Here is a 15,269-nt window from a genome sequence, read left to right on the forward strand (position 1 = left end):
ACATTCCACTGTGAAAATTCTACTTCCAGCATGAAACACCCAGGCACATCAAACTCATTCAAAGACCTGCTTCTTGTCTTCTCTATTTTCGACCTGTGAGCCATGTAAGTGTATCTTCTGTACATTTTAATGCCTAGATAAAGGCCTAATAGAAGCAGCTGCTTTTTAATGACTCCACACTAACAAAAATTACTTTTAAAACTAAGAATTGAAGTGGTTTTTTCCCCCATAATGAAAAAACAAACCAAAACATTTCCCTAAGCAGCAACCCAGGGCTGAGATTGCCTCCTGGCACTTGAAACTATGGCAGTATTTGCAAGTAACTGGTGTTGAGTAATAGATGAAGGATGAATTTCAGGTTGGCTCACACAGAAGGTGCACTGACTGCACTGCAACAGGGGTTGGTTTGCTCTACTGCGAGATGGGCAGCTCTCTGGGTAAACATTTCCAGATCTAATTAGCACTAATACTCACATAACTTAGTGTGTATTATGTATGTACTATGTATGTACTATGTAAAGGTGCCTCAGCTGCTAGAAAAGGAAAAAATACATCTAGAAGCTGCCCTGAAGCACCATGCCCTTGACTCGAACTCAGTTGTTGTACAGCTTCAGACTGATTGAAATCATTAGCTCCATGAATGTGGAAAAAGGGAAGGCAAAGTTTATTTTGCCCATGGGCATAGAAATATCTAAAGCCACAACAATCAGATTCTTATGAAAACAGAAAAAAAATAATCAGACACTCAGACTAGGGCCAAGATTTTTAAGACCAGGTTGGACCAGCTTCTGAAGCAGAACGCTGTGCCATAACAACTTGTATTCTTTGGATCTACGTGATGTCCACAATGGTACCACAGTGCGAGTGGTTCCCTCCTGTATTTGAGGTATGCATAAAAGTCTGTTTCTTTTGTCTTCAGCAGACAGAGAGCAGCCAGCCCTGTATTTTCTGCCAGAACTTAGAATTTGAATTTAAATGAGTTTTGTGACAGTGAACACAAATCTGTGTAGGCTGCTTTGCACATACAGCAGCAGAAAAATCAGGGCGGACGGACTTACAAGAGTCAGATTGAGGAACAATTAGAGAAACCTCTTTAACTCTGCCAGAACACCACCAACCCCAAGACAGGAAGTAAAATTAGGAGAAGCCTGCAATCAAATTTCATTTCCATTTCACTGAGACAAGTCTGACACTTACAAGAGTATTTCATAGTTTATTGAAAGAGCACTTGTTACAATACAAACCAGTTCTGCTTTTCACAAGGCAGATGCTTGCTCTTAAAGACAATCCACAACTTGTTTTTTCTTAAACAATGGACAGATCTGAAAATCCCATTTAATTCAAAGGCAGCTCACTGCTTTCTTTATAGTACAAATAGGTACACAGCATAGATTTCTCATGTGGCAGCTCCTGAAGTGGTTCAATGGGAAGTATCCAAGTCAGATTTCAACATATAAAGGATAAAGAACAAATTTCAACATATAAAGGATAAAGGACAAACAGTGAGGGAGATATAGAAACTATGCTGAATGTACTGATAAAAATAGCATCCTCTAATTTGACAGATCCCTAAATTTAGATTGCTTGAGAAAGGCTGTTGTAGTCAATCAGAGGAGCGTTAGTGACATGCACTTCCCCCAGCCCCAAATCCACGTGTCCCTAGGAAGTCCTAAAGGATATTTCAGCAATCATCACTAAGGCACAGGTGGATATGAGCCAGCTGTCAAAGCACACAGCACATCAGCACTTAGCAATGGCAATGAAGCTTACTAAACCAGCACTCCCATCATGGATACCACATCTGCATTAATCTGAAAGCCTTTCCATACTGTCTTCTATGAAGAAGCTGTATTACTGTTCATTAGCTCCATTAATACAGAGTTTGGAGTGAGAGGTGTGTTTGTTTCTGACTAGTGCAAGAGATGCACAAGTCTGTATTGCTTCCCCTATCAGATAAGGCACTATATTGTAATTAACATTCCATTCTTAGAGCAGGCAATTATTTTTATAGGCCATTCTTTTGTTTTTCAAGTTTCATTTCTGTAATATCCTCCTAAAAGCCAGGTAAAAAAGCTGCTTCTTCTGAGCAGACTGGACCCCATTTTGACATTGACTATCCTTTTCTGTTAAATCATAAACCATCAGAATAAGCAGGGTTGTTCTAGTGCTGCACTAAAACAGTGGGGCAAGAGAGACTGATGCAACCTACGGCTCATCATCATCGCCACCACCACCTAGGCATTTCTTCTCAGAGTTCTGAGCTGAAGTTGGCAAAATCTTTTTAGTGTCTAGCATTAAAATATCAAGTAGCAGGAGTTTTTAATCTCATGTCAGTACACATAGTTGCATGGACTTCAAAGTTACTCTATGCTCAATCACATGGTGATTTCACATAGGCAGCCACAATCCTCAGCGAAAATGGGACATGATAAAACTGGTTTCATCTTCTCTCAGGACCTACCCCATGCAGACGTACTCTGTTTGGCTCACATATTCCTACAGAACTGGGAGGATTTTCCCCTGCACACATTAAGAGAATCCAAGCCTTTTTGAGGATATGAAAGAACTCGTTACTCTTGACATGCACAAAACCAAAGTGCAATGTACGACTAAAACTGGATTCTAAAATAAAGGCAACAGCAAAATAGTACTTGAAGCCCAAAACTCACTTTGCAATTCTGACTCAAGCTCAAAGAAAGTATTGCTCACCTACGAGGCTTCTTTAAGAATCAAGACATTTTTGGATATGATGCTTTATTTCCTTTGTTCAAGTAGGCCACAGCATGAGACAAATGCAAGTTACAAAGCCGGATTTGGACACAAAGTTAAACCTGCCATAAAATAATTCCCAAGTGATGTTCTTTTAGGACAGTTAGAGGACTGACTTTGTATTTCCTACCTCAGAGGGCCAGTATCCTATCAGTAACACATGTGCAGAGACTTAAGAGTTGACACTTGATTAATAGATACATACATGGTGCATGGCTGCTATGTAATGGGTTGCAACCAGCACCTACAGCGTGCACAGGTGAGGAGGGGGAAAAAAAGGAGGACAGGAAACAAAAACAAGATGGAAAGTAAGCTCAAGGCACTTCCTACTCATCTACAGCTATACTGAAACACGCAGAACTAACAGTTACCAGTAGGGCTTATATTTCATCAAAAAAATTAGCAACCTCAAGTAAATTAAAGATTATTTGTGCAAACCAGCACAAATAGACTGCAAAGTGGACCTATCTTACCAGATCTAGGATAGGAGCCAATTTTGGTTTTAAAAACGTATTCAAGTCAAATCTAAAACCAAAATAAGTCCTCAAAGCTTTAGATGGGCTTATACTTAAGTCCACAGATTTTCAGAAGTAAGCACAATTTTGTCTTGCACTTTAAGAAACTCAGAAAGAATAAAGTGTGTAGTTAAAATCGGGACTCTCCAATGGAGATAAAACTCCAAGCTCATAAAGTCTATTCCTTAATCAATAGTTTTCCTCTAATTCATTTGAAACAAGCTGAAGTAGGGATTGCAAGCATTTGTTTTATGGGATATCACCTGCAAGTACAGCCCCTCTTCAGATCAAAATAGATATTCAACATTTTAACTTGCATTTGGAGTGTGGGGGGAAGGAAAATGAATCCTATTTTCTCTTCAAAGTCACCTTCTCCTTTATTAAACGAGTCTTGAACCAGGGGTTTAATCCAAGACCAGAGGCACTAACATGAGGTATCACATTAAGGTGAAGCAGTTCACTTCTCCTATCTTTGAGGAGAATTCAGCCAAATTCAAAAGTAGTGATCTATAAATCTTCATAACTATTTCAAGAACATCCCCAGGCTTATGCCTTAGAAAGCTGAAAACATAACCCAGAAAGAATCAGCATTCCGAGGCTTCTTCCTGCATCAGAGTGTTGTAAAATCATTTCTATCCGCAATCTCTGTATAATAATTAAAAACTATGATATTTAGAGATACAAAGGGAATTAGAAAAAGCTTATTTCCAAAGTATTGCTTCAGCAATATATATATATGTTCTGACATAAAATTCCATTCAGGCAGGTTTAACTGTCACAGCAATTTAATACCAATAATCATGAACTTAAGCAGAAGAAGGAAAAAAAACAAGACATCTACTCAGGGAGTAGGACTGCTGTGACCCAATAGCTCTTCTTAACTTCTCTATAAAACAAAGCCATGTATCTTGTCAGCCAACAACTTTTGGTTTATAGGTTATTATTACCATTAAGAATTGGAGTTAAGGGTGGAAAATATTGTTCTGAAGAGCCAAGATCAATTAAAACCAGATGGTCAGATTCCTTATTGCTAAGAAAAAGGTCACAAGGAACATTCAATGCTATAAACTAAATTCCTCTTTTGATTGTCTACGTAAAACACAGGAGGAAGGTAGCACTTTGTAAGTTCCAGACAATATTTTCAGCATTAGAAAAATACTCCAAGACACACACAAAAAACCCTGGTAAATGAGCTAGCAGGGAAGTTCTCCCCTCCACATCCCTCCCTCCAAGTCTTCTAGTCTAGGCCAAAAAGGTTTTAATTTTTCAGGATGTTCTTCCGATCAGTGTTGTTTAAACCTCAACAAGTCACATGCAAACTGAACGGGCTGAAGGGCCAGTACCTTGTCTTTGTGTGTCAAGTTCTACCTGGCCAAACAAAACCCAAAGCAAGACATAAGCAAAGCCAATCCTGGCTGTTTCTCAATGATAACCCAGAACTGCCCCTGCTTCCCTCCTCCCCCAGCCTACTCTTGGCCAAACTAATCATACTGTGGTTTCTCTGCCCGCTTTGAGGTTGGGTGCTGAGAACTGGCGCCTCATCCGTGGGGGCGTCACAAACTGGTTATAGTGGTTAGGCCGGTCAGTCTGTTTTGGGTGGGAGTTGGCTGTGCTGCCTTCGGCACCGCCTCCATTGCTGTGGTTGCAGTAAGGCTGGCGGTGCTGGTGGATGTGCCGTTTCTGCTGGAAAGTCTGCAGGTCTGGGTTCGGCTGCCCGCTGTACGAGTGCAGGGATTCAGAGGAGCCCGAGCTCTGGCGCCGCAAGCCTTTCTGAGAGCCATTATTGAGAGAATTGCTTCTCCAGCGCAACTGAGGTGATGGCTGCTGCTGGCTGCTAGGCTGTGGCTGAGTGTTTAACTGCTGCCTGTTAATTTGGATGTTATCTTGGTTCCTCTGGGGGCCATAAAGATTCCACAGCTGCTGAGGGTCTTTAGGTGCAGCTTTGCTTTCCTTCTCTTTGTTTTCCTCTTTGCTCTTATCATCTTCTTTTGGGATTCGAACCTCAATAACTTCATCCTCTGTGATAATTATATGGGTGCCTGGACTCCATGAGTTCCTGTGTTTGGGATTGCTTTTGAAAGGAAACCGGGGCTTGCGATTTTCAGGCGGGATAAATCGGTGAGGCATGTTTTGTCGACGGAGCTGTTTTGCTATTTCCTGCTGCTGCAGGTTTTTAAAGCGGATCTGTTCTTGCCTCATCCAACGTAATCGTCCACGTCTGAAAGCTGGATCACCTGCCATTAACTGGGAAACACGCTCCTCTTTGGCAAGCTCATCATTCTCGCTTCTTTTTAAGTCATCCGTGGGCTTCTTATCCACATCCACCACACCGGCAGAGTTCGGAGACTTAGCATTAGCTATGGTTGACTGAGCCTTTTCTGGAGACCCTATCAGAGGTAGAACCTTCTCCATTTTTAGCATCTTATTTCTAAGGACTTTTATCTCTTCATCCTTCATGTTGTTTTGCTTCTTCACTTCTTGCAAAATATCTTCCAATTTGTCTATATGCACCTTAAGGTCATCCACATCAGTTATGCCTTTACCATTGGCCATTATGTCTTCAATCTTCTCATCTCCGACTCCTACTGTATCCCAGACATCACGAGCAACAGCTCGCCACGATTCACGCTCGTTTGGATCTTTTTTCCCATACATGGCACAGAGCTCTTTCATTTTAACAATGGCCAGAGCCTCAATCTCCTGCCTAGTGTGCCTGAAGTCATTGAGCGCTACCTCATAGCAAATCTCTTTCACAGCCTGAATCTTTAAGTCTGAGATGGTAACCCATTTGGAGTCTTTGCTAAGGCGTCGACGTTGGGGTATCTGGTACATTTTAATAGGCTCTCGTTTCTTCCCACTGCTGGGGAGGCCACACTTTTTTACAATGGTTTGGAGCTTGCTGGGGGGCAGCTTCTCTCTCAGGGAAGTGATCAGTCTCCAACTCTCCTCACACGATCTCTTGTCCGAATCATCCCCACTATCAGAGTCTGCATCCTTTGGAAAAACAAAAATCAAGAAGTGGCCCCAAAATAACCAAAATTAAAATTGTAAGAAAATGGAAAAGCTAAACAAGAAGTAGCAGGCAAAGAAAACTAAATCAAAAATCAAAATAGAACAAGTGATAAGGAACTCCCTGAAGACTGAGTGTTAGGACATTAAAATGTATCTTCAAGAGTCATGGACTGTCAAAATTGGAGCTCTTCACTAGATTAAGATTAACATTATATTTTAAAGTCTCATAATCTCAAAACACCAGATAATCTGAGCTCTTCCCTCCCAATCCCTTCCAAAAATCTTTAAATAAATGAACTAAAACCAAGTTCCTAATGACAAAAATATTGAAAACCAAGTGTAAACTGCACTTCACACATGCTATAAAGACATGCAAGTCCCCGCCACACACATTTGCCTTGGTGCCTGCTGTTGCTTCTTTCAGCAAATCCTCCCCAGGTAGGTGAACACAACAGCCATCATAGAAGATGTCATGAGCAGCCAGAGTAAGTCGGGTTAACACTGGTTAGTAACGTTGCACGTGGTTGCAGGGATGCTCAAGTTTAGAATCCACTTCACTACAATAGCAGCCAGAGAAGTGTTAGACGATAAGAAAAAATGAAACAGAAGCAGCCGAAAGGTTCAATGTTAAAAGGACTGTAAGTGCCACTATGACAGGTGAAGACAGCGGCTCATACTCCAAGACTTGCTACAAGCTAAAAGGATATCCAGAATCAGAGTTTCAGAGGTGGGTTGTGGTTTGCTTTTGAGGGTTTTTTCCCCCCTTTTGTCACCTTGTTGCTTAGTTTAAAGCAAAGCCAACATTAACGGTCTTGTCCGTCCAAGGAATGTTTCAGAAGAATGAAGCAGTAATGACTTATTGGTTTTATATGTTGTTCTAATACAAATTCTCTATTTGATATCCTTCATTTGTCCTCTTCTCCAACCCTAGAGCCTGGAGCTTCCACACACTTGCTACTAATTATGCGTGTTTTGCTTCTTCATTACAAGTTTTCCACCTTTTGCTAAATGATTTTTAATGAGCAGTGCTTCAGGTTTCCATATGCTAGGAATGTTTGTTCAAGTTTACTGCCACCAGAAGTTAAGGATATCCATTACTGCTTACTGCAACCAGGAATTAGAATCAGCCTACTTTTCTTTAAAGGATTATTAAGACATCTCTTTAATAAACAAGAAGTCCTACATATTATTGTGATCCAAACATCTTCAATAAAACACAGCATTTGGTCTTTAATAAACCTCTCTCTAGCATCCCTATTTTTTCACATAATAATAAAACATAAGAAATCAGGAATAATAACAGCCAGTTACTCCAAAACCAAAGGAAACCCAGGTCACTGACTCAGAACCAGAGGTTCCTAAACTTAAAGACCACGAAGAATGGGGAATACAAAATAATTTGTTTTGGGAATGATCAAAGAGAATAGAAGAAATACTGCTCTGTTCTATGGGTAACAAGCTCCACAGCCTAAGATTCACATTATTTGAGCTTCTTGTGACTTAATGTATTTTTAATATTTCAGAATAGTATTAAGAGTATCAACTTCTAGTTTAGGTCAAAATAGAAACAAAACGCTGATTTAGAAACAGAACATAAACTCTTTGTGAGTTTACAGCTGACAGAATTTGTGGCCTAAGGAAACAGCAGTTAACATACTGCATATTGCAGTGGAAACAAAAGATGCCCCGGAGGAAGACACTATACAATGTGCACGTTCATGGTTACATCCAGAAAGGCAAAACATGAACTACTAAACATTAAGTCACAAGTTCCACAGGATTATTCTTATAAGTTACGAAAATACCATATTACTACTTATGGGTAAAGCATGCTTCGTGTATAAAAAGCTGATTACGAGACACTCTGTAGTCATTGCTCTATGTGCACTCAGAGGTTAAGCAGACCAATACTGGTATATACCCACATTCTAATATCAAGTGGTCACAGGCATTATGACCAAGAAAACAAGGAAGATAATTTTAGCACTATTAACCACATTGTCACATTCCATTTGTAAAATGGAGAATGATTATTTCTATTCCCTAGTAATACTGGTTGGAAAATTGGTTGGAATCTCAGCACAAACCCCAAACAATCTGGTAAACAGGATTAGCCAGCTTCTTATATCCAAGATTAGAGTCCAAGAAATATATCTCTATTTCAATATCAGTCTTACATAGCAGTAAGTTAGAGAACCTGATATTGCAGCTGGATATCACAGCAATGTAAATACTTTTAAGGTACCCAAGCTGAAATGCATTCCCAGATTTCCCAATCATTATCCAAAGACTGTTGCATGAATGCACTAATCCTGTCCATTCCAGACTCTGCATATGGTGACACAGAAATGATGAGATGTGTCAAGAAGTTGTGCTGTCATCTGAAATATTCTTAAGCACTATAATAAGCAGCATACTGCTTAACAGACCAACAATCTCATTTCATATGATCCCTTACAACTAGGTATGCTGTCCTTCAGGAACTACATGGATAATGCATGTAGGATAGTCTTCCACCTTTGTCCACTCATTGAAATCAGCCAGAACAAAACCAGCTTAAAGAAATCAGCAACTTTATTACAGTATTAAACAACCCACTATCTAAAGAACCTTCCCTTAATCTTATGCATATGGGGAAACAAATTTCCTTCATAACACTTTCATAAATGCAGCCTTATTTGCAGCAGGTCTCCAGACAGCCAATTCTCACATCCTCAATTCACACAATAGCTTAGCTTATGCCTGTCAGCTAAAATTTAAGGGAGGGAATTCCATTACTTGCATCTCCTTTACACACTGAACTGATTTTTGCCTTACTACTTTCAGCTATGCCAATTTTAACTATAAAATTGCAGAGATGAAACGTTACATTAGTCACATCTTGACTTCCTTTCTGAACTAAGTGTTGCTTCGGTTCAAACTCTGCCACCACTCCTCTCCATCCAAGAAATTAGTCCCTTGCAATGAAATAACTGGAGATGCAGAAGTCTTTAAGTGTGTAATATAAGCTTTAAAATAAGAATTTCTGTAGCTTCTGCCTGTGGAAGCCACAGTACTTTAACTCCATTCTGTTTTGGGAAGAAGGGGGAGAGCTCTACAGTTTAAAACCCAGCATGCATTTAACCCACAGTTTTCAGTGGTCTCAGACTAATACTACAAGCAAATGAATCCTGATTTCGAGAGTTTTAGGAGAATTCAGGCACAACTACATTTGCATTCTGGCTAAAAGACAACCCAATGCAGTTAGAGCAGAATCAGGAGACTCAGAGTTCTTAAGGATATCTAGGTTACATTCCTGAGCTTGGTTTTCAAATTCACAGGGTGCTTGAGGACTGCATGAATTTCTATTCCTAATGCACTTCAGAAGACACTTGTGAGAAGACTGAAGTCTTCCTATGTCAGACTGAATTTATCAGACTTCCTACTGAAGAAACAGGTGGAATGGTGGAATTTCCATTGTTCTGAGTGAGTTAACATTCCCTTAGCTCCTTAGTCATAACCCCACCATTGGCATGTGTACCATTAAGACCCTTAAAAGGAACTCCATGCAGGGGAGGGAGAAGGGTTAAAACATGCACAATGCAGCAACATTTTCAGACATCATTCAAAAAAATAAACCTAGTGTATCCATGTTCTAGGAATCTCTTTGATAGCACAAAATTAGTACATTCTGGTGATCCAAGACAAAAATAAAGGCAAACATCCCAAGAAGTAGCTGTTTAGACTACTGTAAAGGTACTTCAAAAAACACAAGAGCATAGAAATGCCCTTCTTTCAGGTTAAGTTGCAAGAAATCCAACCTGTCTCAACACGAGACACTTCATTGTCAATTACAATCTCTGAATTAACATGAAGGAGCTCACTCATGCTGATAATAATTCACTGTAGACACAAAGTATTTGAAAGCAAAGACAGAACTGCATTGTGCAGACAACCCAAGCAGGTTTCCTAAACTTTCAGCTAAGCAAGGACAGGAATTACTGTTCGCCAAAGGTACAGGTAATCTGAAGTAAGGACACATACCAGCCTTTGCTGCTCCAGCAAGAGATCAGCTTCCTCCTTCTCTTTCTTATACAATATTTCCATTTCTTGTAATCTGGAGATGAACAGAAGAACAGAAGTAGTCAAGAGGTCATTATCTTCATGCTAGTGTGCTCTATATGCACAATCCACTCAATTACAGTTACAACAGTAAAAGTCACTCCACTTAAAAGGAACTGGCACTTGTTTATTATAGCATTACAGAAGTGAAACTTCCTATGATTGCAGTTCAGTCCTTCACCAAAAGGTCTACAGGGTCAATAGCAAGTGCTTACCTGTGGTTTTTAAAGGAGCTACAGCACTGAAACGCTGAACTGAAAAAGGGAAGCTTTCTGAACTTTCACAACAGGGAGCAGAGATGTACGTGGCAGAACCTAGCTTTAGGTTCTGCACAGACGTCACCCAAATAACCTACATCTGCCTCCTTGTTTCAGGTAGAACTTTGAGTTATTTGTTACCTTTTCTCCATCTCCTGCTTCATGTCAATGCCCTGCTTCTCCAGAAGCTCCCTCTGAGCAAACGTCCAGTCAACTGGCTCAGAAGGAGTCTCAGCTGATGGTGTTTTCTCTCTTTCTGCTCGTGCTTGCTCTGGATGATTGAATCTGAAGACGTGATTTTTACCCATGATGATACGATTGCCTAAATACAGGAACAGAAATTAACTCTTTCAGGTAAGGATTCCAAAACTATTGAAAAATATTACTGAATGATTCATCCCATTTACCCTCTGGAATGACAGCATTGCCCTGTAAGGATTTCTGTGTACACTGAAGTTAAGTAGGTGACAAGAAAAAAACCAGAATGCCTGTTTGTACAGAACAAGCCATTGCTGATAAGCAGTGCTCAGCAAGGTCACCACCCTCACGGGTCTGATCTAATATCCCAGCAGAGTTCACAAAAAATTAAAGAACAAACTTGGAGACTGCCCAACAGTTGCAATAAATAAACCATATCGTGAAATTCCATCTCCCTCCTCCAGTGACAGAGCCAAAACATGGACAAAAACCACTTCAGCAGAATTTTCAGCTTGGAAAAGCCAAACTTCAAACACTAGAATGCACGGTGCCTGCTTTTCTTTAAGATGTGATTAACATACCCTAATCAGTGGGATTTATGGAAGGATTTTAAAGCTTTTATACTAATGTCAAAAGAGCTGAAGAAATCTAATATTAAGTCTTTCAGTGAAATCCTAGAGATACCACATGTGCACAAAGCCTAAGACGTATGTGATTAAAGCCAGCAGAATGTCTCTGCTCCTTCAAAGAACATATTAATGTAGCTAATTTTAAAAAGGCATTCTAGTAAATAGACCTCCAAAGCATTCAAAATTGCCCTTATTAATATATTACTAAAATACAGGCTCCTAAAGATGTCAGAGACCATGTCTATATTCTAGTAACTCAATTACATATACATGCCTTCTTTGAAGAGAAAGTAATTACACTAAATGATAAACTCATGGTATTCAATATGAGCCATATGCAGGCACAGAACAGCAAAAACTCTTCTTCCTTCAATTGTGCAGACTTGTGATGCAGTCAGTACACTCAGCTCCATAAAAATACTCACTTATAACTTGGTGCAAATAACCCAGAGGTGGGTTTTTTGTTTGTTTTCTGTTTTTTTACAGTAATAAAATGGGAGAGGGACACAGAAAGCATCAGAGCTTGAAAGAGACAAGTTAAAATCCATAATATAGGGAAATCCCTCCTCTGCAATTCCTCCCCCACATTTATTTCTAAAGGAATGTAGGAGACTGAGTGGGAAATCTAATGAGAGCAAAGAGAAGCTGTTGTACTGCAGAGGGTCATATCTGAGCTTTGCCAGGAAACTGGGAATTTTCCATCAGCAACTGGCAGTCTGTCTGCTCTGTCTCACTGAGACTGCCAAGGGCAATAGGCTTGGGCAAGAATGTATTTGAATAATATCAGGGTAAGCAGAAGGACGCAGGATGCTGCGTAGCAGTGAATATTTAAATACACTTACAGCTAGAGTGCAGCAAAGAAGGAAAGAAAATTAACTGTGTGCCAAGAAAAGAATGGTACCAACTTTTGTTTAAAAGCTACAATCCAAAAAGGCAACACTGCTGTCCTTTAACAGCAAGCACCCAGCATTCTCTATATATGATGTAAATGTCATGTATGCACAACTCTGAGATGGAGAGTCTACACAAGAAACCATTCTAATATTTCTTACCTGAGCGCAACTGCACAGGCTGCACAACCCTCTTGCCATTAACATAGGTTTCTGATCGTTCACAAGGCTCCAAAGTAACAATAACTATGGAGAAAAGAATATTGACAAAGGAGACTTTGGAGAACACTGTATAGAAACGAAGTGTGTGAGCCCTAGAGGCCTCTCATTTCCTGCCCATCTTCCTGCTAATATCAAAGCAAGACACAAGTGAATCACTTCTTGATGCCATGGTGGCTAAAAATGAAATAAAGCCCCATGAGAAAATCAATACTACCGACATCTCCACATATTGCAGTTGGAAATTATCTTTTCCTGTTTGAATTTCCATCATTATAGTTAATCAAGATCAGAAGTTAACTCTTACACTGACTGAAGCCTGCAATTTGAAGCTATTATCACTTCATTTTCTTCTCCTAAGAAAACAGTGAGTTAAAACTGTTTACTTCAAGTAAGAGAAACTTTCAGATGTCAGTATTCCCTGGCCAGCTATCAAGTGAGGAGTGAAAGATCCAGCAATATCTTGCTGGGAGAAGTAGTATTTTACCTTCACCATTGTTGTTCCTCTCACTTCGGAAGACACAGTGTTCTTCTTTGATATGAGCCCCACTCAATACAATGTCTTGCCTTCGCTCAGCATCAGCTTGGCCAACCCTGGGTACAACAGAAGATATTTCAAAAGCAAATCAGACACTTCCTACAACTCTGTAGGACAATGCAGCCCAGAAATATCCAGGAAAAACATCTAAACTATTATCACTATCCTTCAAGTTTATAGGCTTGAACTAACACTTGACTCTGCATTGCAGAGAACCTACCAGATTTACCATGAACTGGAGGATAACTGATTGACAAAAGGTAAGTTTCCTCTATCTTAAAAGATGTAATTTATAAAGATAACTGAAATGTTAAACACCTCTGGATTTAATGTGTTTCCTTCCCTTTTGTGCACCCTCTTCTCCCTTTAGCAATGAAATGCGAAGGGGAAAAAGAAGTGTCGGGAGCTTCCAGTGGTGGGTTTCAGCTGGCACACAGTGATCACACCTTCCAATCATCACCATCTGCACTTTAACAAAGGAGCAAAAATGGCTCAGGAGACATTTGCTAAATAATCTGATGCCACAAGCAGTTTCCAGGAAGCAAGATGTTTGCTGTATCCCTGGAGTACAAAGATTTATGCCCATTGCTCAAATATCTGAGCAATTCTAGATAGGGACAAATTAATTTTACATCTTAAGGTTTATGAACAACTTGCTCTACTTACTAATGTATGTATTTCTAATGTCAGCTAGCTAGGCCCAAAACTTAAAGATTTCTTAAACCTTAAGATATTCTATTCATCATTCTGTGCTGAATTCTCTGTGAGTCTGATGTTCTTTTCAGTAGATCCAGTGCATATTAAGTAGTACCACACAACAGCACCTGTTTGTGCTTTCTTCTCCATTTGCTCCCCAGGAATATACAAACTATGCAATCAAACATGGCTTAGTGCTACAAAGATAACAAGAATCACCTCCTCTTCTTCCAGATGTCTCGACAAGGAGTTTTGGAATAAAATCTGTTTTAAATTCCAAGTCTGGCAATTAAATTTAATCTCACATATGTGAATGCAGAATACATAACTTGTGCAGAGGCACGGATAGGTTTATATAAATAACAAAGTGAACACTCATCCCTATTGCAGTTGCCTTTATCAAGTATTATGGTTTTCAATCCTCCATCCATCAAAATCTCACAAGACATTCTCAATAAGTTTTATTACTCTTGGTTTCCTAGATCTTAGAAGGGATACCAAACTTTCTTTTACTGCCCAGGTGCAGTAATGAACTCCTCATAAAGTGACTGCACACATTACTTTCAAGTTGAGTTTGTGCTTTAAAAGTAAAGCTGTAAAGAGTATTACTGTACTTTTTCTACCTTCAGCGATCTCATGCTTTATTTGTACCTGCAAGTTGAATAGCTCAAGGTACAATTATCATTTAAACTCATGGTGTCTTCAGCATGGGGATTTAAGCAAGCAAAGCAGCAGAGTTCAGAGCATATTAGCACCAATCCTCACCTAGTAATGCCATCTTTGATGTAGTAAAGCAGACATTCAGACATGAGGGGATCTTCATTAAGGTTTACAAGATGAGGAGTCTGAAAGAACGAAAAGAAAAAGTTAATTAAGAACTAAGGACCTCCTTTAGGGCTTATTCCCACAGCTGTGGAGGATGGGTATTAATCCAGCAGTTTTGCTAGGAATAGTGAGGTTATTCCATTATGCATTTTTTCAAACATGACCTCCTGTAGTACTGAAAAGCATCACAAAGCATCAGCAGAAATACAGCTCAGATTGCTTAGTTATCTGAAATATATATCTATAGAAGGAATAAAGGCATCAGCTAGATTTCTTGTAAAGTCTCTAAACTTTGGCAGTGGAAACCAAAGAGCAGAAAAGGTTGTTTCAGTAAAACTTTGATGTGGAATCAGCTCTGGCTTTTCTTGGGCTATACACATCACGTGCTCATTTGGAAAAATCTGTTAACATCAAAAGAAAATCTAAAACTACCAACATTCTCCGATACAAACAGCTAAGAAGCTCTTCATCTAGAGTTCTTCTACATTTAAATCCACTACAGTTACTAAACCAACCTTCTTTGGAGAAAAAACCCCATTGGAATCAGCAAACAAATCACAAGGCCTTGGTGTGAAAATCTAGCCAGTGAGATGGCAGCAAGCACAAGCACAAAAGAAAAG

General features: G+C 39.6%; 1 protein-coding gene across 3 annotated transcripts in view; it reads right to left on the reverse strand.

The window, feature by feature from the left end:
* The window catches only part of KIF1B (kinesin family member 1B), a gene marked incomplete at its 3' end in the record, with an annotated part of 84,149 nt that overhangs the window by 32,683 nt on the left and 36,197 nt on the right, over nucleotides 1–15,269 (reverse strand). For 2 of the 3 annotated variants that reach the window (XM_080631393.1, XM_080631392.1), the window contains 5 exons: nucleotides 14,590–14,669; nucleotides 13,078–13,184; nucleotides 12,534–12,617; nucleotides 10,796–10,976; nucleotides 10,320–10,392 (listed from right to left, as the gene is read on the reverse strand). In XM_080631393.1, the coding sequence (XP_080487519.1) occupies nucleotides 10,320–10,392; nucleotides 10,796–10,976; nucleotides 12,534–12,617; nucleotides 13,078–13,184; nucleotides 14,590–14,669 (525 nt within the window). Of the gene's footprint in view, nucleotides 1–4,769; nucleotides 6,279–10,319; nucleotides 10,393–10,795; nucleotides 10,977–12,533; nucleotides 12,618–13,077; nucleotides 13,185–14,589; nucleotides 14,670–15,269 lie in introns of those variants that run through there. The other variant, XM_080631394.1, reaches the window with a different exon arrangement.

The sequence above is a fragment of the Psittacula echo genome (genome assembly GCF_963264785.1).
Source record: "Psittacula echo genome assembly, chromosome: 17".
Taxonomy (NCBI): Eukaryota; Metazoa; Chordata; class Aves; order Psittaciformes; family Psittacidae; genus Psittacula; species Psittacula echo.